Source organism: Drosophila rhopaloa, unplaced genomic scaffold (genome assembly GCF_018152115.1).
Source record: "Drosophila rhopaloa isolate 14029-0021.01 unplaced genomic scaffold, ASM1815211v1 contig_2, whole genome shotgun sequence".
NCBI lineage: Eukaryota > Metazoa > Arthropoda > Insecta > Diptera > Drosophilidae > Drosophila > Drosophila rhopaloa.
Window position 1 is genome coordinate 2561728 of NW_025335083.1, and position 27586 is coordinate 2589313.

A 27586-nucleotide genomic window follows, 5' to 3' on the forward strand; every position below is an offset into this window, starting at 1 on the left:
TTAAAAAGACGACTAAATCGCTGCAAATTCCTGCAATCGTTTTATAGGCACACACACGTCTGCAAACACAATCAAAAGAATTGAAATGAATTGAATCCGCTCTCTCACTCACTCATTCATTCGTTCTCTCACCGATTCATGAGCAGCGCCACGAAGTAATATCAATGTAAGTCTCTTCCTTATCTTCTTGTACGATCCACCCACCTGAAATATACGATCCACCCACCTGAAAATGAAGGTGGGCTAAAGCCAGCTCTCTGGATAGGGCGTAAATCAAGCCGATCGGTAGCCAATTGCTCTGGCTTCTGCATTCCTATATCTCTGACTGGCGGCCATCCAGGTAAACGACCAATAAAATGGTCACCCAAATTATTTCCCAAGCCACTTGACAAGTGACTTTGGCTATAAATTCAACCTATCACAGTGCTGGGTTCTTTCAGAATTTACTATGGCAAATGCAATGTCATAACTGTACTTGGCGGTGAGAAAATACAATACTTAAAAAGCCCAATATATGACACGAAAATGTATGCAATAAAAAATGATTGATGACTCGAGATAGGGGTTGGTTTTTCTTTAATTAGCCATCTTGAAGCGTTCAATCAATCGAAAATCGAAAGCGTTTGATGGTTTTATGGCCAAGCTAATCAAATCACTTTGATATGGTCGCGACTTTATGTTTGCCTATCAGTTGATCAACTTTTTGGGGGATTTGGTAATTGAGACACGCTGATCCCGCGCAAAAGCAGGTCTCTTGGCTAATTGACTTAATTTTATAGTATTCGGCATGCATATCAATAATTCTAATGCTCCCTAAGTACCTAACTACTCATCCAAATATTTATTTAGATTAATCAATTGGAATAAACAAACTCAAATAAAATTGTCTATTTGTTTATTAAAAATATGCATAAGCCCTGAATTGATGATTTTTGTTTATTTACCTTGCCTAATTCTTACTGACAAATCATGATACATCCAAAAGTGATAAAAGTACTTGCCGAGCTTTTTTCCTAGACAGCGGATAGTATTCCTTTTGATATCTCCGCCATAAACTTTGTTTATGTCCATAAAGTCTTCAAAGATTTCCATTGCAATTCACTTGGACAAACAAATTGTGATTAGCGCTATATAAGTACATGATACGAGTTTTTATAGAAAAACAGTGTTATACGATATGGAAGCGAACAAAAAGTGCTTGCAATTGATTTGCTTAAATTGTTTTTGTCATTTTTCCCATCAGAGTATAAAGTTAATCTGACTTTACCCGCATAAAGCAATGCTGGCATGGCACTAAAAATGATATTACTCTTGGCATTTAATATTTATTGAATATCTGTTTATCTAATTTCCGGCAATATATTTACCTATTTTCTGTCTATCTGCATATTGTTTTTTCTCCCATACCCTGTTGAAGTTAACACAGTAAATGGCCAAAATCAATTGAATATAAACAGTCCGCAAAATTACAGAAATGTTTAAAATTTCGCTTGAAAGTTCTCTAATTATTCGAGTGGCAAACGGCAACCGTAAAATGCGTCAGAGCACCGAGGAGGTGGCTAAAAATGTAGCTGGGTCAGAGATTTGTTTGGGGTCTCCATAAATTAACTTTGGCAAAATTACAAACATTTTCCCCATTAAAACCCAAATCACGGTGCCACACACCCACGGCGGAGACACATACAAATCCGGGTTGGCTGGACGGGAATGGAGCAATTTCAATTAAAGCTAATTACAACCAATATCGACTGCCAACAATGTCAAGCATCAAATGCGACGAAGCCTCCCAGGACCCTGTCTGCTAAGTTGGTTGGTTGGTTGGTTGTTGGTTGGTTGGATGGAAGCCCGGCTAGTATCATGTCTGGGTCGTGCACTGAGAAAAACTGCGGTGATCCGCTCACAAGGTGTCACTCAATGTCGTGGCTAGTTCTGCCTGTGGGGGCAGTAAGTCCTGCGCAGGAAGGGATGCATAAGTAAGTGTTGTTGTCGTTGTCGCCGCCAGCCACTGAGATGTTGACATTTGGATGGACCTCAGTCTTAGGAAATATTTCAAGGCGTACTGGCATCGCCTATACTTTTAGACCTATTGTTATGGAGTCTTCAGATTAAACGATGAAAGAAAAAGATCAAGTGAATATTCTCTAAAAAAAAAATATATATATATATACATATGTTGCTACTATGACTATGGACAACAGTTGCCCAAATTTTAATTTAGATGCTATTAAGAGAGGGAATTATTAAAAAATGTAAACTATTAAAACCTTCTTAAAATTGGAAAATCCTGGGATTACACTTCAAAATTAATTTAAGATCATAATAAGTTTCCTTTTAAATAAATGATTATTGTATGGAGAAAGAATTTATCATAAACAACTTTACCACTTTAACGTGCCGAATTAAATTTTTTATTTTGTTTTTTACCGAGACAAGCATTTGCAAAATGGTACAATTTATATTTACAGATCCGAGGCTTTGTGGTTTTAAGAAAAATAAACTTGAGTTTTCTAAAATTGTCTTAAGAGGTTCACTCTACTTGATGTATGTGGGCGGATGGTGCTTGAGGGTCCACAAGCTAGTGTCTGAATTTGAGTCACAACCCGTTGCAAATGCTGCCGTTGTTGTCGTGGAATAATTAAAGCAAATTTGCACTTCAGACAGTCGCCGGTGGAAAAACAAGGAAACATCTCAGCCTTCAGCGCTGGCGACCCACAACAAGAGCGGAGCTGAATCACCAAACCCAGGTACACTCGAGGAATCCTCGTCTTTAAGGAACAACAAAAGCATATAAGAAGGTAGTATTATGATCCGAATAAAGAATACCCAGCCTGATCTTCTGAAAAAAACAATTACATTCTTTAGGGCGCAACAAAAATATATATTTATTGAGCCCAAAGTATTGAGTCTATCAAATATTCTGTTCTAGGTCTTAAAGTTACAAAAATCCTTTTGGGGGTAGATGAATTAAATCCTGAAAAAACACACCTTTAAGGGTAGCAACGTTTTCCTTTTCCTTGTTGCATACATCTCAACGAATCTGATATACCCTTTTACCATATAAATACCGGCTATGACAACAACACCGTCAGCTGCCACGGCCAACATCAACAAAAAGGGGTGCTCCAAAGTGCTTAGAGGACTCGTACCTCCTACGACGACAATGGCAACAACAGCAATGCAGAACAAAACGCCAGTCAGCCGAGAAAGTACGGAAAAAAATGTATGTATGTGTGTGCATGTATGTAAGGAGAGAAACGAATACTAGTATATAAGTATTTTAGCTCTGGTATAAAATGGAACAGAGCCAGCCAAAAAAATAATACAAGTAACACGGGCAGTTTTAACAGGAGCGTTCCGAGTGTATCGCTATAGTGCTATAGTTATTGGTAAATAAGTTCTTTATTCTGATATAAAATTGAAATGATAAATACAAATTTTAATATTGAAAAGGGAAGTGTTAGTACGTATACTTAACTGCGTATACTTAATTTTTCTATGAACAAGTCAGAAACTGAAAAGGATACTCGGACGAAAGTACTTTAAAGAAGTAACATAAAATAAAAAGTAAAACGTTCCTAAAAAAGAAATATAATTTTCAATGCTCTGTTTTGAACACAAATTGTTTTAATATAAACTAGTTTTCTGGCTTAAATATATTTTCTTAACAGCTATTGAACATATAAACAACGCTACTAAACATAATATCATTTCATATGGCGATTGAGGCAGCACCTGATTTGTTGAGCCCCTAAGTAGAACCAGTATTTTTCATCCGCTCCTGGGTCAACGAAAGCGCGACCGAAAGGAGGAAACCGAACGGCGGCCGCGATGACGAACTCGTGCGGATGCTGACGATGCCGATGCTGCTGCCGAGGCTCTTCCTGTGGCTTTTCTCACTTGCTGAGCGCAACAAGGACCCAAAAATGCCAGCACGGCAACAACAATGGGCAACAATAATAAAAACAACGAAAGGCAACAATAAACTGGGCTTGCGCCAAAAACGAAATACGAAAATTTGTGGGTAAAACGAACGAGAGCCATTTTCTCACAACGACAGGAACAACAGCAACAACAAAGGAGTAACGAGATGGGAAAACAAAATCACACACACAAGTTCGAAGAGCGGCTCTCACAGCTCAAAGTCAAAGTTTCGGTGTGTGCGGGTGTGTTGGTGGGAGAGATTCACCCAAAAAAGTTTCCAACTTAATATTGAACTGTGAAGCAACATCAGACAAATTGGAGAGCGCCAGTTGTTGCTGCTTCTGATGCTGAAGCTGCTCTTCTCTCTCCTCCTGCTCTACACAGAAAGAAACACTGAAATGGTGTCGGGATCATTTTGATGATTATTAAATTTTTTTATAAATTAATTTATTGATGCTTAACAAACATTTAAAAAAAGTTTAAGAAATCAAAATGATCAAATGTACAGCGAAAAAAATAAACAATTTTTTTTTCATGGGTCCGGTATTCTGATCTGAGCTCTGGCCATGTAAAAAAATGTATAAATCATATCAACTGTGAGCTGTGAATCAAAAGAAATTCAAAGTTCTTACAGTTATGTATTTGAACTGCACTTTTCAATTGGACATTGCTCTGGTTTCTTTCCGTGTAGTTTGCTTTGTTGTTGTGGGAGCGAAAATATTTTAACGCAATTAGAGTCGGAGCATCGTCGTTGTCGTTGTGTCAGCATCAGAGCAAGAGCGAACGCGCACGCAGACGGACACGGACACGGATAAAACGGCCGAAAGACAAGAAAATCCAGGCAGCACAAGAATAGAAAGCCCAAGTGTGATGTGTAAAAAAAGAGTGCCTCGAAGTTAGTGTAAAAAAGTGTGACCAGCAATGATAAAAACCTGAGCAGACTCAATTAACTGTGAAAGCCTGCTGCACACACACGCACACCCTTGCACAGTGAGAGTGTAAGAAAAAGAGAGCAAGAGAGAGGTGAAGGTGAAGCTGAAGGAGAAGCGCGAACAATTTGTTGAATACAACGGAACCGCCACAAAAGAAAAAGCGAAAGTGAAAAGCAAAGAATCCTGAACTAAATTTTAATACGCCAGGAACTGAAATAAAACTAAGGAAAATTCCCAGCGTGCCAAACACCCACTTACAAAAAAAGGTCGAAAATTGGCGGCGCAAAAGTTAAAAGGGACAAAAACGATTAAGCAGCTTGCCAAGGACGAGGACCAACAGCCCGAAAGGTGAGCCCAAATAAGTCAGGCAAAAGTAAAAGGCAAAAAAGAAATGTACAGGCAAAGTTGCTCCAAGCCACAGGAAAAAAAAACGCCCCAAACAGATTTTTCCCTCTTGGAAAGTGACAGTCGACGACGTCGCCATGCAACGCCTCAAGAAGGCTCTGCTGACGTCGCAGCCTCCCGATTTTCTTCTGCTGACGCTTTTCCATTCACCCTGAGCTCAAGAGAGAGCTCTCACACCCACATCCGTCTTCCATCCCCTCCGTCCCCATATCTCCTGCCCCCGCGTAGTTGTTGGCTTTCTTGTTATTCATAGGCAAACATAGGCAAACAAGCAGAAGCAAAGCAAAGAGCAACCTGCGTGGCTGGGACAACAACAGCAAACATCCAGCTGCGTAGCGAGGGCGGTTCTCAAAATAAAATTAGCTCGAATCGCTATAGGCCCACTTTTCGACATTGGCCACCTTTGGGTTAATGTTAATGCCATCAAACGACATCGTAGCTTGCCCCGAAAAGTATGCTATGGCTTCTGCGTTCGCCCGCGTTGATCCCATCAAAAAGAATTTTAAAGGAACTTTTCAAAGCAGCGAAAAGTCATCCGCCACATTTCAATATAGCACAAATGTGAAAAGCCCAAATAAAAAACCATGACCTTACATAACCTTTTCTCATCAAATTTGTTTACCCAACGAGTTTATGCGGCTTTTTACGAACTAATTAAAGCGCGACAGCTTTTCAATATCTTTTCAAAATGTGAATACTTTTTGACTGAGGGTTTTTATTCCGTCCAGGAACTATAATCCCATTTTTTTTGGTAACACAAACATTCGAATTCTAACATTTTTCTACAAGAACTCTAGACCTATATAAACTCCCATTTTAAACCTTGTGTGGGAAAGGTATATAGGTTGGTTCGAAGGAATATTTTCCGTGCGATGGTTTTTGTTGACCTTTTGAAATTAATTGAACTTATTGATTAAACTTGAGGTCACACGTTGGTTATATTTTAACTTCTTCTATAACACAACTCTTTTCCACTTAGGTTTCATCACACTTTTTCCTTGAAATCGTACCGATCTGATACAAATAACTTATTTCTAAATTTAAAATGGTTTTATTTACCTTAAAATCTATCAATTCAATTTCATGACATAAAGATAAGAAGAATTTATATGCATTTTAAAGTGGTAAAAATTAAACTCATTTTTTAATTGCATTTTAAAAACATTCCAAAAACTCAATACAAAAGTATTTAATTTATTTACTACCCGAAGAAGAAGAACATTGCATGCAAACTCGAAACAAAAAAAAATAAAACAATTTTAATAGCTTCCTTTACTATGCAATCTCCTTGACTAATTTTACAAACTCAAGAAGCTTTATGGATTAAAATCTTATGGAATTATCTCTGGAAGCTGTGCTCCTGGCATTAACAAGTTTTTTGTTACCATTTGACCTCCTCTCGTTTTTCGACGGCTGGCATTGGCGGCAGTGATAATTCATGTCCCGCTGACATTTTTGGGTCAAAAAACTAAAATATTATGTGGTTGCTCTTGCCATTCCGTTGAAGTGTGTGCGTAGGTCTGTCTGGCTGGGTTAGAGCCTTGTGTCGGTGGCTTGTAGTCATTATTTCAGCCAACCTTCGGAGGACCACCACCGCTTGCTATCCATCATACCCATTGAAGGTTTTGCTGTGGTGCGTCAGTCCGCCTGGCGTTCGGGCAGATTAAAATTGCATCCGGCGCGCCAAACAAAAGACTGGTGACCAATTTCGCTTAAACATAAAACAAGGAAAAATTACCAGCGGTCCTGGCAAAGGTTCAAGCTGGAACACACATACTAAATAGCGACACAAACACATAAACACACGAAGGCAAACAGAAATGAATTCATAGTAAAAGTCTTAATTGAAATTTTTGCTTGAAATGTGTACAGAGGGGATTTTTTTACTGTTCTGCGCCACCTAAAATGAACGCGATGTGTCCATGGCGGGACCTGTGTATATATCATCCATATATATATGTGTATATGTATATATATATGTGTGAGCTGGCTGGCGGCAACTTTGTGTGCCATCCGGACTCGGCAGACGGGCCAAGACGGGTGGGGAAAAAAACAAAAGTCGTGGCCTGTGGTGCGAACGGATCTGTTGGCCAGAACGGAGAGTGTGGTTCCGGGGGATTGCCAGTGGGATAAGGTGGAACTTCGGCTCTTGGCTTTACCTTTGTATAATATTCTTTTATTTAACTTTGTGTATGTGTTTTGTATTTCTATTAGACTGCCTCCTTTTGCTTTCCAGCGAAGCTAGAGGCAATCAACGTGGCAAAAGAAATGAGTTAAATGTTTGATTACAAAATTGCATTCTTCACCTTGGAGATTTTTTCTTAATTTGGAATTCTTAATTTAGTTAACGAGAGTTTCGAATTTAGCAAAGAGAATGGTGATGTCTAATCAGCCTCATTAACTCTTCGAGAGCAATTGAGTGGAAATTGAATTTCTATCATTTTTAAAGACTTCCTTAACTACTGTTCTTAAAATACAGGACGTTTAATCATTTAAAAACTAAAACTTGCTTCCGATTTTCAGATTTTCAAACGAGAACTTTAACTAATATAAGGATCTAAGTGACTTTGAAATTCGTTCACGTATTAAAATAAACCTTTGTATAATGCATATATGTATATATACAATGTATATATATCTTTTAATTGAGTGAAACTCGCTACAAAGTTTTTATTTTCATTAAATAAAAAGTACTTACATTACGTATTCTGCACGTTAGCCGCCAATGAGTAAATTATGCAAAATTATATTTACCCTGTTAAATCAGCCTGAAATAATGATTTTAAATAAACGGTTTATTCCGAAAAAAAACAATTAAGGTAATTTCTTCTTAACGAACCTGTGACACACATTAGCGCATAACCGGTGTAAAGCAAAATCAAACAAATAACAATCAACAAAAATAAACAATTACCAACCGAAGTGTGACAGAAATGGAACTAAATAATTTGTATCAATAAATATAATAATTTAATAAAATAAAATTGCAGTAAATACAATATTAGTTATTCAACCATTTCAATTCGACACCATTTTTTTATTAAATCAGATTTTAAAAAAATGGTATCTCTACTAGATATAAAAATAAATTCATTCACGACTTCTGGTGATTTGTTAACCCTGAATAGATATGTGTGTAGGTACGATTTATACAGCTTAAAACACGCAATGTGTAATTTTATTTGTAGTAAAAAATGAACAGTAAAAAACGAACACTAATTAACAAATAAACAAAGCTTTAACAACAAAAATACCTTTTTAATTTAAGTAATTCATTTTCTTTTAGAATTCACCCGAGCCTAAAGTTTTTGCTTGCAATGAGGAATATTCCAGTCTTATAAAAACACTAACTAAAGTTTTATTCAATTAAATAAAAAAAGTCGAGTTTTTTTTTAATAATTAGTAACGTAACCAGTAAAGTATGCTTAGAAATTAAAACTTATGTTTAATATGCTATATTATTTTAAGACTAATGGAAAACTGCCTTTAATTGGCTTAGAAATAATTTAGATCTGCAAAATACATTGCAGAGAAGAAAAATAATATAAAAAGTTCGTGTGATGATTTCAACTTCTATTCAACTTGCATTCGGAAAACAAATTATTTAATTATTCCTTATTTATTTTATTTTTTCATAGATTCGTTATAAATTTCTAAAGTTTTATTGTCTAAATCGAGTGACTAAAATATAAACATTATTTGAAAGATAAAATAAATACCCTTGTAGCTGGAAGAAAAACTAAATATTCTCGTCTGATTTTTCTGAAATAGTTACAATTTTGAAGTATACGGGTATATGAAAAAAAATAGCTGAGTTACACTTTCACTTTCCTTTTTTCGATTGAATGATACAGTCGTCCGATTTTTAAAAACTCAAACCGTGTTTCTGTAATCGCTGGAATATACTACTATATTGCAATGTATATGTTTATATGTATATTAAGAAATTTTTTTAAATTTTATTTCCGATTCCTTCTATGGAAGGTATATGATAAGTAGGTCGATCCGTCCCGTTCCGATGTATATACTACCTGCAACAAAAATAACACTTTTTCATCTAAACTTAAAACTAAGGGACTAGTTTGCGTAGAAACGGAAAGACGGAACGACAGACTCGAATAGTGATGATAATTTAGAATATATATATTTTACAAGGTAAGAATTATCAAACTTTTGATAGACATTATATAACCTGCCTTTATAAGCTTAAAAGTTTGTGTAACAAGTTTGTTGCTTTAAAAATATATCTTATCGGAGGTGGAAAACTAACAAATGGCCAAGAGATTAGAGGACATGAGTAGTAGTGAGAAATCTGCAAGGCTATAAACAGAAGATTCAACACTTCAGGCCCATGCTGAACCACAGCCCAACCTGACCCCGCCTCCAAGTCATTTGTTTGAATGGAGAATGAATCGGAATCGAAATGTTGTGTTGGGTAAAATTTATGTGTCTATTGCCAAAGGATTCTATGCAAAGGGGACACAAAGAAGACACAAGCCAAAGAAGATGAGCCTGAAGATGAGCAGGCAGAGCAAAAGCAATGGGCGGGTGCCACTCCCACTCCCACGCCCCCTAGTAGCTGACAAACACACACACGCGTATACATACGCAATTACACGCCCACTTTGCTTTATCTTTGTAACTGTTACAAAACTTGGCTTCGTCTTCTACAGATTCTTTATTTTTCTGTCGTTTGCGAGTGTGCGTGTGTGTTTGTATTTTTGTTTGTTTATCTTAGCCAGAAGCTATATAGTTTATCTATGTGCATGTTTGCTGTTTGCTGGTGGCCGTCGGCTGGTGTACACTTTTCCGCACTTATTCCATATTTAAGAGGCAATTTATATTCCCTTTTTTTGAACTCCTAGGCCATCTCACTCGGTGCCTCCTTGTCGCCCTATCTCCATCCCTGTCCGTCCGGCGGTCTATTCAGACTGCCATTCAACTTCAGCTACAGTTTCCGCTGCTCTACTCGGCTGTTTCTGATTCTGTTTCTGGTTTAGCCACCGCCAACACAGCACACAACACAGAAAAAGGTTAGAAGGGCAAAGCGATCCGACTGTGAGTTACCCAGACAAGCCATTAAAACAAACAATTTTTCCTCTTAATTTTTACAAAATATTGGCTTAAACTTTATAAATTTCATAAATTTGACTTGAAAATAGATTTTATGATAATAAAACTCAGTACACTTTAAGCTTTCGTGCAGTTTTAATTTCTTAAAACGCCATTCACAGATCCTACTATACCACTCAATGTATGTTTATAGTTTTAAAACAACATTAAAAATGTACCATCTTCTACAGAATTTGACTAAATGCTTAAGCTTGTTAAGTTTAAATAATTTTATGAACTGCATTTTTGCATACCGTTAGTTCCGTTTGGCAAATGATATTAGCGAGTTGTTAAGACTGTGAACCTAGAAGTCCAAAAGTCTTTTTTTCTGTTACGAAAGAGAGCAATAAGCCACCTGCGATTACCCGTTATCGAAAGCTTCTGCCGCCCACTAAGCAGCAAACAGAAGCTAAGCACTGCTGATGTCCGCCCTCCCCCGCCCAGTTTTCCACTTTGGCATAACCCCTCTCCCGCGGCTGTCAGTAGCCAATTATCATTTTTCGAAATGAATAAAAACGCTGGCTGCCGACGTTCCTTCTATGCGGCTGAATGGTGTGCGTGTGCTCGTGGCATCCACAGATGCGAGTATCCAAATGGCATTTCCATAACCACAGTTGCCATGGACTTAGCCGTCTCTTTGCACCTTGCGGCTATTGCAGTGGCTCGCAATCCGAAACCAAAACCCAGTCCCGTTCCCGCTCGGCTTTTCGTTTGCTGGCTTTTCCTGCTTTTTTATTGTGTCATAAATTATTCAAACGTAAACATCATCAGCAGGCGGCAGGCAGCGGATCAGGATAAAGATGCGGCTCAGCCCACGGCCTATCTGTGTTTGCTCGATACACGCTGCTCTGCTCATTATCAGAGGCAGACGTTTAACGCACACTTCTGCACCCGCACTCAAATATATCCTCGTATATCCTGGCTCTCTGCATGCGCTTATTTCTGTATCTAATACCCCGCAGACAGAGCACACTGGTTGAGAAGTTCTATGAATAACTTTATACCTTTCAACATAGCAGACAATTCATTAGATTTGCTGGCTAAAACACACTAAAACGCACAGTTATTAAAACCGATCATATGGAAGATCCCTCTGTATTAAACTAATTTTTCATTCTAATACAATTGTATTGCTTAAGATACATGAACACTTTAAGCATTAACAGATATTCTACCAAATATACTTTAAAGATACTAATGTGTCAAAGAACACTGATTGACCTTCACCAAATAAAACACTAATTACAAATTTGATATGCTTAATCTGATTAGTATGGCTGGTTTAATGTTTTATAATCTTATTCATATCAAACGACACTTCTTATATAATTTACTTCCTTAAATTTGCTCTGCGATTTTTATTATTTATTGTAAAAATGTCAGATTTAGAGTATGCAATTGCAGAAAAAAAATGTGATTCGTTTTGGAAATGGAATTTTATTATCAATAAGGCTAAGCTTGAAAAAAAGGGTAACAGAAGTGTTTTATTTTACTTACATTTTAGATTTCATAATATATATATTTTCAACCATTTAATTTTATCTCAGTTCTGTTTTATTTTTAATTTTCATGACAAACGCCAAAACACCTGAGACATATATGGAATTCGATGCCTCCAAACTGCAATTTATGCTGTTTTTGTAAGAACAGAAGAAGAAGACTTTAAAATAACAATCGGTTTCTTAATAAATGGAATTTTATTTTGCAAATTATTGTTTGGAAGCGGCGAACAAATTGCTTGGACCAGTGTGCAATGATGCGGAAGCAATCGGAAGCATGACCCAGCGGGTTGTGGGCAGTTGGCGTGGGTGCGATGGATGATATGCGAGGACTTCGCACTCAGCGAGTCACTTCCATAAATAAAGAAGGCGCTGGGTGGAGAGTGGGGAGTGGAGAGTGGGGAGTGGCAGCTCCAGAGTCGCGCCATCACTTGATAAATAAGTAGTGCACGTAGGCATTCGGTATAATGAAGCGAACGCCCCCAGAGCCACCACTTCGCCTTGAAGAGGCACAGCAATTTGTTTGGCCCATGCGGCGTATACGTAATCACGCATTGATATGCCATTTACTCGGCCGCCAGCAACAGAAAAAGCCGGAGATGGAAAAAGGAGGGCAGCTCGCAGCATCACTTCTGACTGATTTATGCAGTCGATTTTGCAGTTTTATTTTTACCTTCTTTTTATTCGACGCATTAACTGCCACCCCCGGAAAAGCACCTCTTCGGGGTGGTGAAGCACAAATTAAATTTATGCTCCCCAGCCATATTTACGAACCACTGCGAACTCTGACCAAGTCGTTACCGCCTCTGATTACATGTTAATTATCATTGCGTAATGAATTGCCCTTTTGTACTCGCATGTGTTCACCCCCGACAATTTTACAACCTACACCCCGGCATACAAATGTCGGAGGAATATAAAATATTCAGAATGTGGACTGCGGCACAAAAGGATTCTGTGGTGGCTTGCGCTGATGCTGAGTGGTTTTCATTTGCGAAATAATTTCTCTATCAATTTTAAAAATAATTGCATTTGATTTGGCCGAAGATCGCAAGCAAAAATTGGACTCTGCAGGCTAAAAATATATATAAAATTATTTATGTAACTGCTTCACTACCTAGATAGAGAATAGGAAGTCATTTGGTAATTAAAAAACCAACATTAACTTTTGAATCCATATGGGGAAAGTTATGAGTATGACAACTTAGTTAAATATTTAATGATAAGGGTTTATAATAAATCCATAATTTTAAATAAATATTCTATTTTTTAACGAGTCTTCTATTCTCTGCAGTTTTATTGCTGATTCATAACATATCTAGATTTAGTTTTAAACTTGAGCACCCCAACCAAAGCTTATACATTAAATTATGTTTGGAGTTGTATAATAAAAATAAACTTAATGTGGCAAAGATACCTAGACCGAATATGTTAAGCAGAATTCTACCCACTCGAATAGAAATCCCAGCAAATCGGTTGATGCCGAAAAGAGTTTGGCAATGTCCTTAAGCAGAGCTCAGCAGGACTTAACCCCTCAAAAAATAGAAAAAAATTCACCTTCCGGCCAGGCCTCTAACCAAAAACACACAACCTTAAGGGGCTCGATACATATGGATGCGGGGATAAGCAAGTATGCATACTTGAACCGCCCCCACACCTAGATACATACATAAATACATTAACAATACATACATACAGAGGACTCGATGGCTGTGCCTGTTTGTGTGTGCGCAGGCTCAAATTAATTCCATTGGCACCGATTGAAAGTTTTCGCTTCACGGCGGCAATAAATTACGATTGGATATACAAGCTAACGGGATGTACATCGCACACATACCGCATAGAGTGGCGCTCACACATACATGTACATATATCGGGGCATTAAGTGCATCCTTTTAATTTACATGCTCATTAAGTTACAAACGATCCCAATTTCCGCAGCAGCACAAAACAAAGGCCCTCAAAATGCGCAAAAACAAGAGACTTGCGACGCATCTGTTCGAACTGAATGATGAATAAACTTGACTTGACTAGGTCTGGTTTTAGTCGAGTGGAGCAGGCTAAGCATTTGCATTAAGCCCATTTAATTATACTAAGTACATAGTAAATACGATAAGTGGAGTGCCCCAGCATCGGAAACAGCATCGACATCGGCAGAGTACTTTCATGTTTACATTTGCCAAGTACCTCGGCTCCTCTCTATGGCAGCCCAGTCCACAAGTAAACGCCTTATTACTCACACTACATTTTACTACAGTCAAACTTCAATGGCTCTAACCACTACTTACTATAATATATGATTGATGGAAATGCATTTAATTTTCATTTAAGTAATTATTAAATTCTGTAAACTAAATCATAAAACTTCAATTTAAACCAATTGCAATTATTGCAATTTAATAAACTTGGTTTGAGCATTGTGTTTTAATTGATGAATGAGTCTTGCCGATTGATTTTTAATGTGCGAGTTCGAACTAGCAGCTTTGATAAGTCTAGTGAAAATAAATTTTATATTAAATTAATTGAACAACTCAAAAAATAACAATTGGGGCTAAGCAAGTACCACTGTACTTGTGCCCAACATTAACAGTTACGAGCTGGTGCTAGTTGAGTTGAGTTCGGTATGTTGAATTTGTTTGCAGGCCTGTTTGCTCCTTGCCGCAGTCATAAATAATTTATGCCTGCGTAATTTGGTCAACTTTACTTTAGTCAACGCCCACTCCCACCCACTTCGGCCCGTCTACACGGCCTCGATCTCCTGCAGCTTCTTCTCAGCCTTATCCGTATCTTCATTCCCATGTTAATCACCTCCCACATGGCATATGTATGCGTACACACATGCATAAATCAGCCTAGAATATGTTTCAATTGACCACTGTTGGCTCATTTACATTTTGTGTGCAGCTACAACGTCCTTAGGTCATTAGGCGTCAAAGAATCCTAGGGGAGTAATTATAATTAGAATTGAAGCTAGTAGAACAACAGAGGCATGTGTGTTCCACATAATTGATAATTATTTCATTTGACTTCGGGGGAACTTCAATGTATATTAATGTAGGTGTAAGTCATTAATTTTGAAGTCATGCTCAGGACGTTGCTCATAAAAACAAAGTGGTTCCTTGAAACCTTGGGAGTTATTTTTATTATTTTACTTTATTTATTTATATAATAGTTACATTACCGTTGATGACAACGAAGTAAAGCTAAATACATATGTACCTAATCATCGAAACTATTAAAGAATGTGAATAAAAACAAGGCCCTTTGAGTAGTTCCGTATCGTATAAAAAACGAACCCACCGACAATGTAAACTTTACGCCGTAAAGTAAGAAATGTGCATTTTGCATACCCACGAATGTATTTGCTGAACACAACTAAATAAAGTCCATTAAAAAGCAATTTCCCCCGGTGCTGAAACAAAAAACGAGAGATTTCACAAACTTGTTAACCTTCAGCTTTCTGTTCAAACTTTATTTTCGATTTCCGTTCCCAGAAGCCCAAGGGTTGCGATTCTAATATGAGCGACTGCAAATGTCAGACACATATTCACTTTCGAATTGCTTTGGCACGCAGATATGGCTATAAATTTATTTGTCAACTTGTTCAAACTTTGTGCCCGACAATTGTGCAAAAAAAAATTGTTTTCTAATTACCAAAAAGGACAATCCTTAATATAAATCATCGCAATGGGATTGGGAATGGGTCAGCTGCCAGACAGTAAGGGTCATGCTCTGAAAAGCGAACGGAAAGCAAGTTGATTCTATTTGCTTTATTGACAAATTTCGTGTTATTTTTTTTGTGGGTCGGAAGAAATGCATTTCCGAATGGAATTCGCCAGCTCGGCAAATCTTAAATGTGGACAACAACTTACAAAAAGTAAAAATGGGTGTGGAAAAATACATAACAAAGTTTGGAGAAACGAGAGCAAAAACCAGACCCAAAGAGCATGCCAAGTGCCCAGGACCCCCGATATTCCTCGCCCCTTTCCTGTCTTCCTCGGTTGTGGAATCAAGCAGCCATGTAACCTCGTTTATTCTGCAGCATAATGAAAGGGGAAAGTTCTGTGATTTCACCGCCCATGGTTCCGGCAAATGCCATCCAGTCCAGAGTGCGTGTATATGTGTACACCTGAAAAATTGCAGAACTCGATAGATAGATCTATCTAACATATCTGTCCTAATATCTAAAATTTAAGATAGCAGCATGTCATCCCAGAAGTTTAAATTGTACCTTCTAGGGTCCACCCTAATGATCTGTGTCCAAGTTTGAAATTGAATTTAGAATTAAATAAAAGCGTTAACAGTTTTCTCGTACCGTTTCGCTCTCTCAAATATATGATCTACGTTTTTAAATATGCAGTGACGTCATAATTAACACTTAACTCCCATAACTATAAACGAAATTGTACGATTTGGAATATTTTTTAGTCTACGAGTATCGACTATAAAAATATAAGCAGGCTGGTCCAGTTTTTTACTCGGAAGCGGATTTATTAACATTCCCCTTTAACACAACTAAATTTTCCTTGTGTATTGACGATTTTTTTTATAGAATTTGCCTTTGCTTTGTCTGAGTTTGTTCAAACAAAGGGCTAATAATTCGGCCGGCTATTGTTTTTTATCCATGAGCATTAGGGTGTACATATTTAATGCATTAAATCAGAGCAACAAGCATTAAGGGCAAAAATACAAACAAATGGTTTATTATTTATTAATGACAGTATTGTATAAATTCCGAGAAGGTTCCTTTGGAAGAATGTTTTGGAATAGGTCTGGCCATTCTTCCAATGAAAACTTTACCTCCGATTTAAAAACGGTGCATTTTCTAAAAATTCTCTCGTTATTTATAATTTTAGGTAAGCAATTAAAAGTTATTTAAATTTAAATTAAGCCAACCCATATAACCAAATCGAAGCTGCTTTTGGTGTATTCATTTTTTTGAGTGCGTGTCCCTTTGTGTGAGTGAGGTGTAACAGCCACGGCTGGCTCTAAATGGCATTTGAAATGTTTTGTAGTTCCACATTCTCGGCCTGCCCTGGCGCATGGTTCTCGACTTTTGCCATTTCGAGCAGACGCTTCGTCCTTTTTCTGACAGGAGGACCCGCACACACACAAAAACACGGCCGCTTGCAAAAAAGGTCAAACGAGAATTATAATTTAAATGACAAATAAAACAAAAAGCAAAAAATAAATAGGGATAAGGGAGCGCAATTACTTTTGGTGCGAAATTGAAAACGCCATTGGTCCTCGGTCCTTTGCGAGTCCTTGTAACTATGATGCTAATTATATCGCATTTTCATGATTGCTCCAAATGGGTTCATCAAAAAATTTGCCAACGATGGTGCAGTACATTTAGACTGGTGAAGAATTTAAAAGCATTTAAAAGTATTTCCGAAAAATCACCTAAAACCAAGAAGAGAATGATTTAAAATTTAAGGTGGATGCATGCCAATTTAATACTGTATTTACTCTCTTTATTTGTTCGGGCTTCACTAAGTATTAAATTTAAGACGATTGTAACGCTACAAATATATAGAAAATTGGTATACAAAAATGTAATAAGTAATCAAAAGAAATGATGCTTAGCAACCTGCTATTTGTTCTTTTAAAGCATTGCTATTCGGGTCTTTGATTAGGGAGTAGAAAACTTTCCAGCTTTCTCTTTAAAGTTTTGAATATATTTGCCAAACAGTCTGCAGATTTTTATCAAATTTTCTTTTGTGTGCCATAGCGGAGAAGAAAAATAAAATATTATTTGGCCAAAGCACAAACGATGTGCCATAAAAACTTAACCGACATAGCTGAGACTCAGTGGAGATGTTAGCCCAATCTGTATTTATTTTCATAAATATTTTCCTTTTCCCGTCGCTTTTCCATTGTTTTCCCTCGTCCTTTCCGCCTCTCTCGTCCGCTTAAAGCTTATTTCCTATTGCTTGCTGGCGAAAATCAATTGAATGCCTGACTAAACGAAAGATATTGCTTTGGTTTGACTTTCCTTTAGCAATTTCCTTACATTTTTCAGTTGTCTCTTATGGGCTCTGGGGTAATGGTGAGGGAAAACAGGAGAGTATCCGAGATTCATTTGGAAACCTTATTAAAAAGTGCTCCAGTTAAAAACCGTCAACCAGCATCGTCATCATCATCGACATCTCCCACATCGCCGTCTCTGGCACATCTCAGCAATTCCAACTGCAGCGCAATTGCCATCGCCATTGCACAATTGCAATTCCATCGCAATTGTAAAATGCAACAATTTTTAATGCGTCTTGCAACTTTTATTTCCACTTTTAATGCAAAAACTTCACCCTGCAAATGGCATTGACAAGGCGAAGAGAGGCAGTCCCCGTCTGAGCAAGTGTGTATGCGATTTTGTGGGTGGATTGCCACTTCTACAGGCCAGTTACCCAGTACAAATAGTCTGGCATCGGGTACTCAGAAAGGATCTTGGTCGTAACAAGAAGAGGACAACGCAGGCACTTGTTACCACAAATTGTAAAATCGCTTTGAAATTATGGTTCTTTAAATTATGGATACTAGCAGTATTATTTGAGTTTTCAGAAATTAATTATATTTAAACTAGTTTAAAAAACATTTATGGTTTCAGTTTTTTCAATATAACAAATATTATCCATATCGAATCGAATTTTTTCGCCTCCAATAACGATTTCTCCTTTCAAGCTCACAATCATCCTTTACTCAGAAGTACAAAATCCAAGGAGAGCTACGAATATTTGAGAAAATCCATAGCATAAGATTTTGGGCTCGATTTTAAGGATCTGGGCAACAAATAGTCGAATCCCTCTGCCGTTTCAAGAAGCACAGTCTGCTTACTTGCCCTCACTTTCTTGGCAACGGATTTGAGAAAAAGACGTGAGTAAGTCGAGACGGGACCGTAACATTTCCTGTTTGCGTTGCCATGATTTCCAAGCCAGTTCCTCGCAGTTCCTCGCATTTCCGCCCCTATATGTGGATCCCACATCTGCATGTGTAGCCCCCGGCCCCCCGACCCCTTCTCCCCCTCGTCCAGCTGTTGTGCGAATGAACGCTCGTGATGCCCGGGATAAATGTCTGCGTGACGCTGACACCCCCCTTAATTTTTTTGCCCCTCCGGGTCGACGCCTTTCATGGAAAAATATGCAATTTTATCGGTCTTTACAGATTTTCCATACACTCGTATGAAAGAAAATTGAAACGACGTAGAGAGCCAAAGAAAACGCATGGCATGAAAGACATTTGCCAAGCAATGCGAATAAAGGGAAAATGTAAATATTTATCATTCCCGTTATACAGGGAAGAACCGTTACGTTTCCCAGCAGTCCAGCTGGCTCAACTTTAAGCGTTTGTATAAATATAAATATAAGTAATGCTTCCTAGGGATGCAGCCAGAATGCCATTCTCAGCTTTTAGTTAATTGAAAAGTGGAAATTTATTTGAAATCCCATACGACCATGACTTACCGCCCAGAAAACCGAGTCAAGTAAAGACAAGAGCTATTTTTTCTTTGAAAAACGTGCCGACATTTTGGTTGTCAACACACCCATACACAGCCGTAAAAATGTAAGGGCCGAGAGGGGGTCGGGGGTACGGGGGTCCGGGGGCCACGGCCAATACTCCCGGGTCCGCAGCATAGTTAAACTTTAGTTTTATGGCTGCAATTTAGTGAAATGTATGTTTGTTTAGCTCGGCTCAAGCGGAGTCATCTCAACCGGGCTCAACTCGTCTCGTTTTCAGCCCGCTCTGCAGTGTGCTTTGGCATTGTTTTATTTATTTTTGCCAATTGTTTAGCTTTATAAAATATACGGATTTAAACAGCTCTGCTCCGGCACGGGAAGATATATCGCCGCTTGTGCGAGCACTCTCATTCCAGCTTGCTTTTTCCTGAACCGGCGGAAGCCCGCAGAAGAGAACCATACTAGCATTTGTTAATGAGGCCCACCAGAGCTTAGGAGTCCATAACATTTGTGTTACTCCGGATCCGGGTCCGGGTCCGGCACCACCATTCCCCGAGAGCCTTCTGTGTGCTTATGGCGGGGACAGCGCTTAAGTACATTAAATTAACACCTAAAAGGTTGACAGATTTACACATTTTTATCTTAACCCAAATAAAGCCTCTTCACCCCATTTGGCGAACCCACACATTATGGATTAAAATTGTAATGTGTTGAAAGGGTTATGCGTACTCCCATGCAAATGTAGGTATTTCTATGGAATATGTACAGGGGCTATGCTTAATGCTTAAACCTTTTAAGAATGGTCCTTGATAATGGGTTTTGTATTTAAAAAACTCTTTAAATTATTTAGCGCTTAACCTTCTGGATTTTTTCGCAATGTTAACAATCTTTATATATTATTTTTTGGACTTATTTCTTCTAGTTATTGACTAATATTTTTTTATTTGGACACCCAATGATGAAGACATTTCCGACCCTAAAAAGAATATATATTTTTTATCAGGAAGTCGATCTATCGATGCTCCCTTTTCTTTTTTTTTAATATACTTGCTATTTAAAGTATATATATTAGCATTACCAGGAGAGTCGATCAAGCCATGTCCGTCTCTCCGTCCGTCTGTCCGTCCGTCCGATTCAACGCAGACTAGTCCCTCAGTTTTAAAGCTATCTGTTTGATACCTTCTTAAAAGTTGTCTTTCTATTGCAGTTAGTATATAAGTCGGAACAAGCCAAATCGGGGGACTATGTCAAATAGCTCCCATAGGAACAATAGAGAAAAAAATATAAAAAAAAGTAAAACTTTGTCGTTTAACATTTTTTTTTGTCCTTTGGGATTATTTATAATATTTAAAATAAATAAATTAATTATGATTTTAATTAAATTAAAATCGGACATCTATATCATATAGGTCCTTCCTTCCTTGTTTAAAATAGATTTTAAATGAGCTTAACAAAAATAAAATTTCTATTAAATCTTCCAAAAGAGATCATCGCCTTTCGTTAAGATTGCCATTCGAAGCGGTTCAAACATCAATCACCAGTTTTTTATTTCCCATAAAAGACATCCTTTGAACTAGTTCACAGCGACCCAACACGTTCGCAATCATCCATTGCTCCGACTTGCACAAAAGCCGCACCAGAGGCAATAGAAGGAGAAGGAGAGGGAGGGGGAGGAGGTCAAACGGTGCAAAGCGCTTTGCACCTGCACTTGCACCAACACCACAAACGTGCCTCGTCCTGAGGTGGCAGCCATAAAGTGGGCGCCAAAGCAGGCACACTGGCATTACCGAACACTCAGAAAAATGTTAAAAACAGGTCTCCACTTCGAAGACTTCTCTTTAAATGGCCCTTGACATCAGCATATTTTGCTAGACTCCCAAGAACTAAAGTCTAAGAGGAGGTTTTAAGCTCAATTACCGCTCCGGTTAAAATCGAGCTACATAGATATATATGATCACAAATTCTATTTATACCCGTTACTCGTAGAGTAAAAGGGTATATTGTATTCGTGCAAAAGTATGTAACAGGTAGAAGGAAGCGTTTCCGACCCTATAAAGTATATATATTCTTGTTCAGGATCACTAGCCGAGTCCATCTAGCCATGTCCGTCTGTCCGTCTGTCCGTCCGTATGAACGCTGAGATCTCGGAAACTATAAAAGCTAGAAGATTGGCATTTTGCATGTAGATTTTAGGAGTTCCTACGCAGCGCAAGTTTGTTTTCAAAAAGGTGCCACGCCCCCTTTAACGCCCACAATCGCTTATATACGATTTTAAAAATTTAAATATTTCGGAAAAGTAAAAATGCAGTTTTATTGTGTTTATCAATACCTATCGAAATGTAGAAGAAATTTTTCAAATCGGACCATTCGTTAAAAAGTTATGCGTGATCAAAGTTTCTATCTCCATCTCCCTCGCACTCCCTTTACCTGAGTAACGGGTATCTGATAGTCGGGGCAAATATGTATCTGATAACACAAAATATGAAAAATATAAAATATTATATATAAAAAACGCCCACAATCAAATCCTGAAAATCTTTTTCGAAGAATGGCTCAAGTCTATAATTTTCCGAGTGTATCGAACGGAGGCTGCTGCTTATGCCACTGCCGCATCTGCCGCTGCTCCTAAAGCTGCCTGCCGGTTGCATTGACCAAGGCTATTTAAGGATGCCACGCTCTGATGCGTGGCGCAGTTAAGACCGGAGCCTGACAGCGTAAAGGTCCTCTCCTCCTCACAGCACCGAACTGCACTTTGCTCCGCAGAGCAATCTGTAATCTGCAATCTCATAAAAGGAAAACACTGCACTGTGCACTCTGCCCCGCCCCCGACCCACCCGTTACCCGCTCAATTGGTTAGCCCGTTGCAGCTCACTTTTGCCACTATCGCTAATGCTGTAAATTTGCTTCTCTCACATTCCAGATATTTCCGCAGACGGGACGACCTTACGCTGAAATTGCGGCTATAATAGAGCGGAGGCCAACACGTTCAGTGTATAATATTTGAAATCAAAGCGTTAGGGTCCAACCATGTCGCCGCTGCACAAGAATCAGAAGCTCAACATGCGCACAACGGCTGTCAAGATGAAGCGGATCCAGCATCCTGCCTCATCCTGCCCCGATCCAAGTGCATGTCAAAGTCCAAGCCCAAGTCCAAGTCACAGTTCGATTCCCACGCCCAGCAAGTGTCACGGCCAACCGGAAGTGGAACCGGAAGCGGAAGCGGGCCGGGCCAATTGAAGCTAAGAGCGAGGACAGCACAAACTAAGATAATTCAATCGCGTTTTCTACACATTTACGGTTTACTTTGCCTCGGTTCCTTGATGGGTTGCATTAAAACTATCGGCGCTTCAATTGCGCAGCAAACGCTTGCGGAAGTGGATGCACAAGATAAATATAAAAAGCGGGATGCGGAAGCGGAAACGGAAACGGAAGCGGGAACAGAAACGGGAACGAGAACGGGAGCGGGAGCGGGAGCGAGAACGAAAGGGGAAGCGGATGCCCGCATCATGGCAACGGGAATTTGCATTATAAGACTGATAACATTAAAGAGATTTCTAGAGAATTCCACAACCGACGAACACAATCAATTTCGCCAGCAATCAGCATCGTCAGCATCGTCTACAGCGTCAGCTGGAGCAGGAGCAAGCGGTCCGCGGAGGAGACACCTCCATTATCCCGTACATGCAACGGGACATCCAGGACACCCGGAGGCCTGCACCCTGCTCATGCTCCTGCTGCTCACCAGCCTGTGGCCGGATACCTGCGAGTGCCTCCACAACGGCAGCAACACCGTGAAGACCAAATACGGCCTGCTGCGGGGAATCGTGGTCCGCTCCTCACCGCTGGTGGAGGCCTTCCTCGGCATCCCGTACGCCTCGCCTCCGGTGGGCAGTCTCAGGTGAGTCGACTGGCGAGGCACAAGATTACGCCTCCCCGGGGGGTCGTCGTGGCAAAGTGAAAACTTTCCAAGCAGCGATGACAGCGTGACACCCACGTAGCCACTGTGCTCTGTGCACTGTGCACTGGGATGCCATGATAGCAATATTAATTTGGAGAAAGCCCGAGTGAAATCAGTTGCTTGTGTGATTTTCAACAGACTCAAAACAATGCACGAGCTAGCTACTATTTTTATACCCTTAAAAAGGGTATTATAATTTCAGTCAAAAGTTTACAACGCAGTGAAGGAGACCTATAAACAATATATATTCTTGATCAGCATCACAAGGAGAGTCGATCTAGCCATCTCCGTCTGTCCGTCTGTCCGTCCGTCTGTCCGTCCGTCTGTCCGTTTCTACGCAAACTAGTTCCTCAGTTTTGAAGCTATTTGCTTGGTAGTATATAAGTCGGAACAAACCGGATCGAACGACTATATCATATACCTCCCATAGGAACAATCGGAAATAAAATAAAAAGTATAACTTTGTTGATTTAAATTTTTTTCTTGTTCTTTGGGATTTGGTAATATTTAAACACTTTGGTAATATTTTAAACACTCTATATCATAAAGCACACATAAAAAAATAAAAAAATCAATAAAAAAGTGCTGTTTTTTTTATTTATCAAAATATTCCTCTGAGATATATTAATTATTTACTATATCAGAATTAATTTTTTCAAAATCGGACAACAATATCACATAGAAACTTTGGCAAAATGCAGCGCAAAATCGACATAGCTTCATTGTTTTTAGTAGTATAGGCATAGAAATCGAAATGTAGTCGGCAAGGCTTTCTTGTGAAAAGTATTTTCCGTGATTTAACGTAATTAATGTAATACCTTACATTACATTAATTAAATTTACTCATATCGGCAGATTTTATTTCTAAATATTTTTGGGCGAAACTGCTTAGCTATAATTCTTAATAAAGTAAGACAGGCCGAATACAACTTTGAAATCAAATAGCCATCTCTATTTTACCCCAAATTCAAACCTGGAATTCGTGGTAACATTTAAGAAGGTGTTTTCCCCCGTGACTCACGCCCACGCCCTCCAGCTCCACCAGAGCCATCGCAATCTGGGCGCCACATGGGGGTCGTCTCGGGCTGAAAGGCTCGCCTCCTTCGGACAACTTTTTTCACACAGCGCCGCAGCGCAACTTTATCCGAAGCAATTTTAATAATTATTCTCATGAAATATGTGTGTGGATGGCGCCTGGCACTATGCGGGTCTGGACCTCCCTCGCCCGAGTTGCCTGCAAGTGAGAAGTTTACGGACCCCGGCAGCGGAACTCCCAAAGCATTGTTTGAGGATTTAAAGTTCCGCAGGGACGAGTGAACGGAGCCGCCCGTAATGAAGCCAAAGTGCTACTTCGAATTAATCCGCAACTTTGCACTGTATACGTAACAATTAAAAAGTTTTTTTTCCTGGAACTTAGTTTGCGGCTACGATTTTAAAATCAGCCAACTTTCCAGGAGCCAGCGAAGCCCACACCCAATTAATAAGAAAACAGTTGACGGCTCCAGAACCTCTGAGCCGCAAAAGTTCGATAAGCCATTGGCAATACATTTTGATGGTATTGAGCGACAAACGGCGCAGAAAGCTGAGCCCGAGTGAAGGTCCTGGAATATTGCTAAAGTTTCCCCCCACTTTCACACTCATCCTGGTACACACACACTCGTCGGCACAAAGAAGTGAAAGCTCAGTGTGACATGCACGAACAACAAGTGTGTTTGATGAAGCGATTGGATGAAGTACTCAGAGGGTCCTTCAACAGCTCCACCGCACGTTGTTGTTTGCTTAGCCACAATTCATGAAAATTGTTCTTTAATTACTTCCTGTGGCAAAGTGTGACGCCTGCGAAATGAAGTCGTTTATGAATGCGGTTCATTATCATGCAGCAACAGATGCCAGGACTCGGCACACAGAAGGTAATCAAAAGGGAGGTCTCCCGAGAAGCGAGGATCCGAAATTGGGTAATAATTGGGTAAGGCTGACTGGCAGGCGAGATACAATTAATCGGGCGCATCTGTCGCCAATACTTCTAATCAAAAATGCACCATAAATTAAAAATGTATATGATAAAGCTGGAGTGGCGTTGGAGAATTGAAAGAACGAGGCAAATAATGGAATAAAAATCGAATACCGCTAAAAGCTTTTCATATTTTAGGTGGTTATTTATATGTTCTGCATATAAGCTGGTTAGCTAACCTGCACAAGTGCTATGTGTTTACTTTTTGCACAGCATACTTTTTCGGGCAACGGGGGAAATTCAAAATTACGTGTACGCGAAACAAGGATAAAACACCGAATAAAACGTTCGCTGTTAACACTCGAAAAAGTTTGCAACAAAAATTGTTATATTCGTTTATAAATAGTTTATGGCTTAACTTTTTGCCGAAAAGTATTAATTTTAGCAGGCGAACATGTCGAATGCGTTTTCGGGGAAAGGGGCGTGGTGGTTAGGAGTTACCAAAAACTGGAAACGTGAAAAGCACACTAACCAAGTCACGTATAGCTGAAAAATTATGCTTGCCGCAAAACGCGAGCTTTTTGTTTATGCGGTCCATTGTTTGCCTTTTCCCGGATGGCTAAATGGACTGGAAGGGAGCGGGAAACGGGGGGACTTTCCACGCCACAAAGTAGCAAAAAACAATCAAAACGTTTCGCGTCAATTATCGTGTCATAAAATCAACATAGCCAAGCCATATTTATCGCTGATGCCTGACTCCTTCGCTCATCCAATCCGGCCAAGTGATCGATGGATTTCAACGCAAAACAATAAAATGCACAATTAATCAAAAGCAGTTTGCAATTTTGATTGATGGGCGGTACTTAGTTTCTGTGTTTTACGAGCCCAACGAATCCTTTTGCTTTAATCGCTGCCAAGTTCCACACATCAATGCGGACCACCCATACATACAGTTGTATGCATATTCCCAAAGCTGTCAAATAAATAAATAAATTTTGGTTTAATAATCTTTTAAATCACTAATTATAGCTCAAAATTTACTAAGAATATCTATTAAATAATCTATTCAAATTATTACTATCACGCTTTCGCTTTAAAAAAAAAATATTATTGTAATTACATTTTAACTATTCGGCATTACAATTCATAAATAAAATGAAAACTTTGAACGAAATTACTTAGAAAATATAAGAACCTTTGATATATGTATCCAAATTTTAATTTAAAATATATTTTAAAAACTTTTATTTTAAATTTTACCATTGTTTTATCCATTAAATAAATCAAATTTTAATTTAACATATTTTTGAAAACTTTTATTTTAAAGTTTATCTTCGTTTTAACAATTAAATAAACAAGCGATGGTTTTTTATTTTGCCCGCCGCTGTATATGTGTACGGGCACACAGTGCGTATACGTAGTGCGATAGTGGCCCATGTGGCCGAAATGGAATATTTACTTATCGAAACGACCGTTGCCTCCTTTGCAGATTTATGCCCCCCATAACACCCTCGACGTGGAAAACGGTTCGCAATGCGGATCGATTCTCGCCGGTCTGTCCGCAGAACATCCCCATACCGCCCAACGGACCGGAGGCGCTCCTGGAAGTGCCGCGCGCCCGCCTCGCCCAGCTGCGGCGACTGCTGCCGCTGCTCAAGAACCAATCGGAAGACTGCTTATACCTTAATATCTATGTGCCCTACGAGACGCGCCGCCAAAGACGTGAGTGCCATTTTCGTTTTTGATTATATTCTTTGGAACCAGTCTTCTTTGATTGTACTTCAGTGCGCCCAAAACTATTAAGAAGCAAACTCCCAATTTCGTCGAAACCACCGATGACAAACAAATATACGATCTAACTATCTATCTATTTATGATATTTATGGGGAAATTCTTTTTGCTTTCGATTATTTATTTGCAAACTATGCTAGATTTTTTCTAGCGGTGTTATTTCCTGGTATTTGGTGCTATCTGAAATAAATGGCAAATGAAATTGCTTAGGATGAAGTATTTGAGAGGCAAATAAGTGCACTTGACCATGCTGTTAAAGAATTGGGAAAGAAAAAACCTGTTCGCTTGCTATTGAGCTTGCAAAATGGGCTAAATAGTCATTAATTTAACTTTGAGATATATTTTCTCACATCCTTGATATTCCAAAATAAAATCTTTAAAAATAAAAATCACAAAATAAGTATTATTTGAAAGCCAAATTCATTATTAAATAAATAAAAAATTATTAATTAACTAAATCAACTCTGATAATTACCTAAAAGTCAAAGCCAATAAAACTACGTTTATTCATTAAGTTATGCTGTAACCTCTGAATTTATGATCTGAAGTTAAATATTGATTAATTA

General features: G+C 38.8%; 1 protein-coding gene across 1 annotated transcript in view; it reads left to right on the plus strand.

The window, feature by feature from the left end:
- The first annotated feature begins 4711 nt into the window (after window positions 1-4711).
- Window positions 4712-27586, plus strand: part of LOC108050368 (neuroligin-1) — a 28988-nt gene continuing 6113 nt past the window's right edge. The window contains exons 1-3 of the mRNA XM_017132036.1: window positions 4712-5201; window positions 22241-23218; window positions 26719-26951. Coding sequence (XP_016987525.1) covers window positions 22449-23218; window positions 26719-26951 — 1003 coding nt within the window. The 5' untranslated portion in view covers window positions 4712-5201; window positions 22241-22448. The remainder of the gene's footprint in view (window positions 5202-22240; window positions 23219-26718; window positions 26952-27586) is intronic.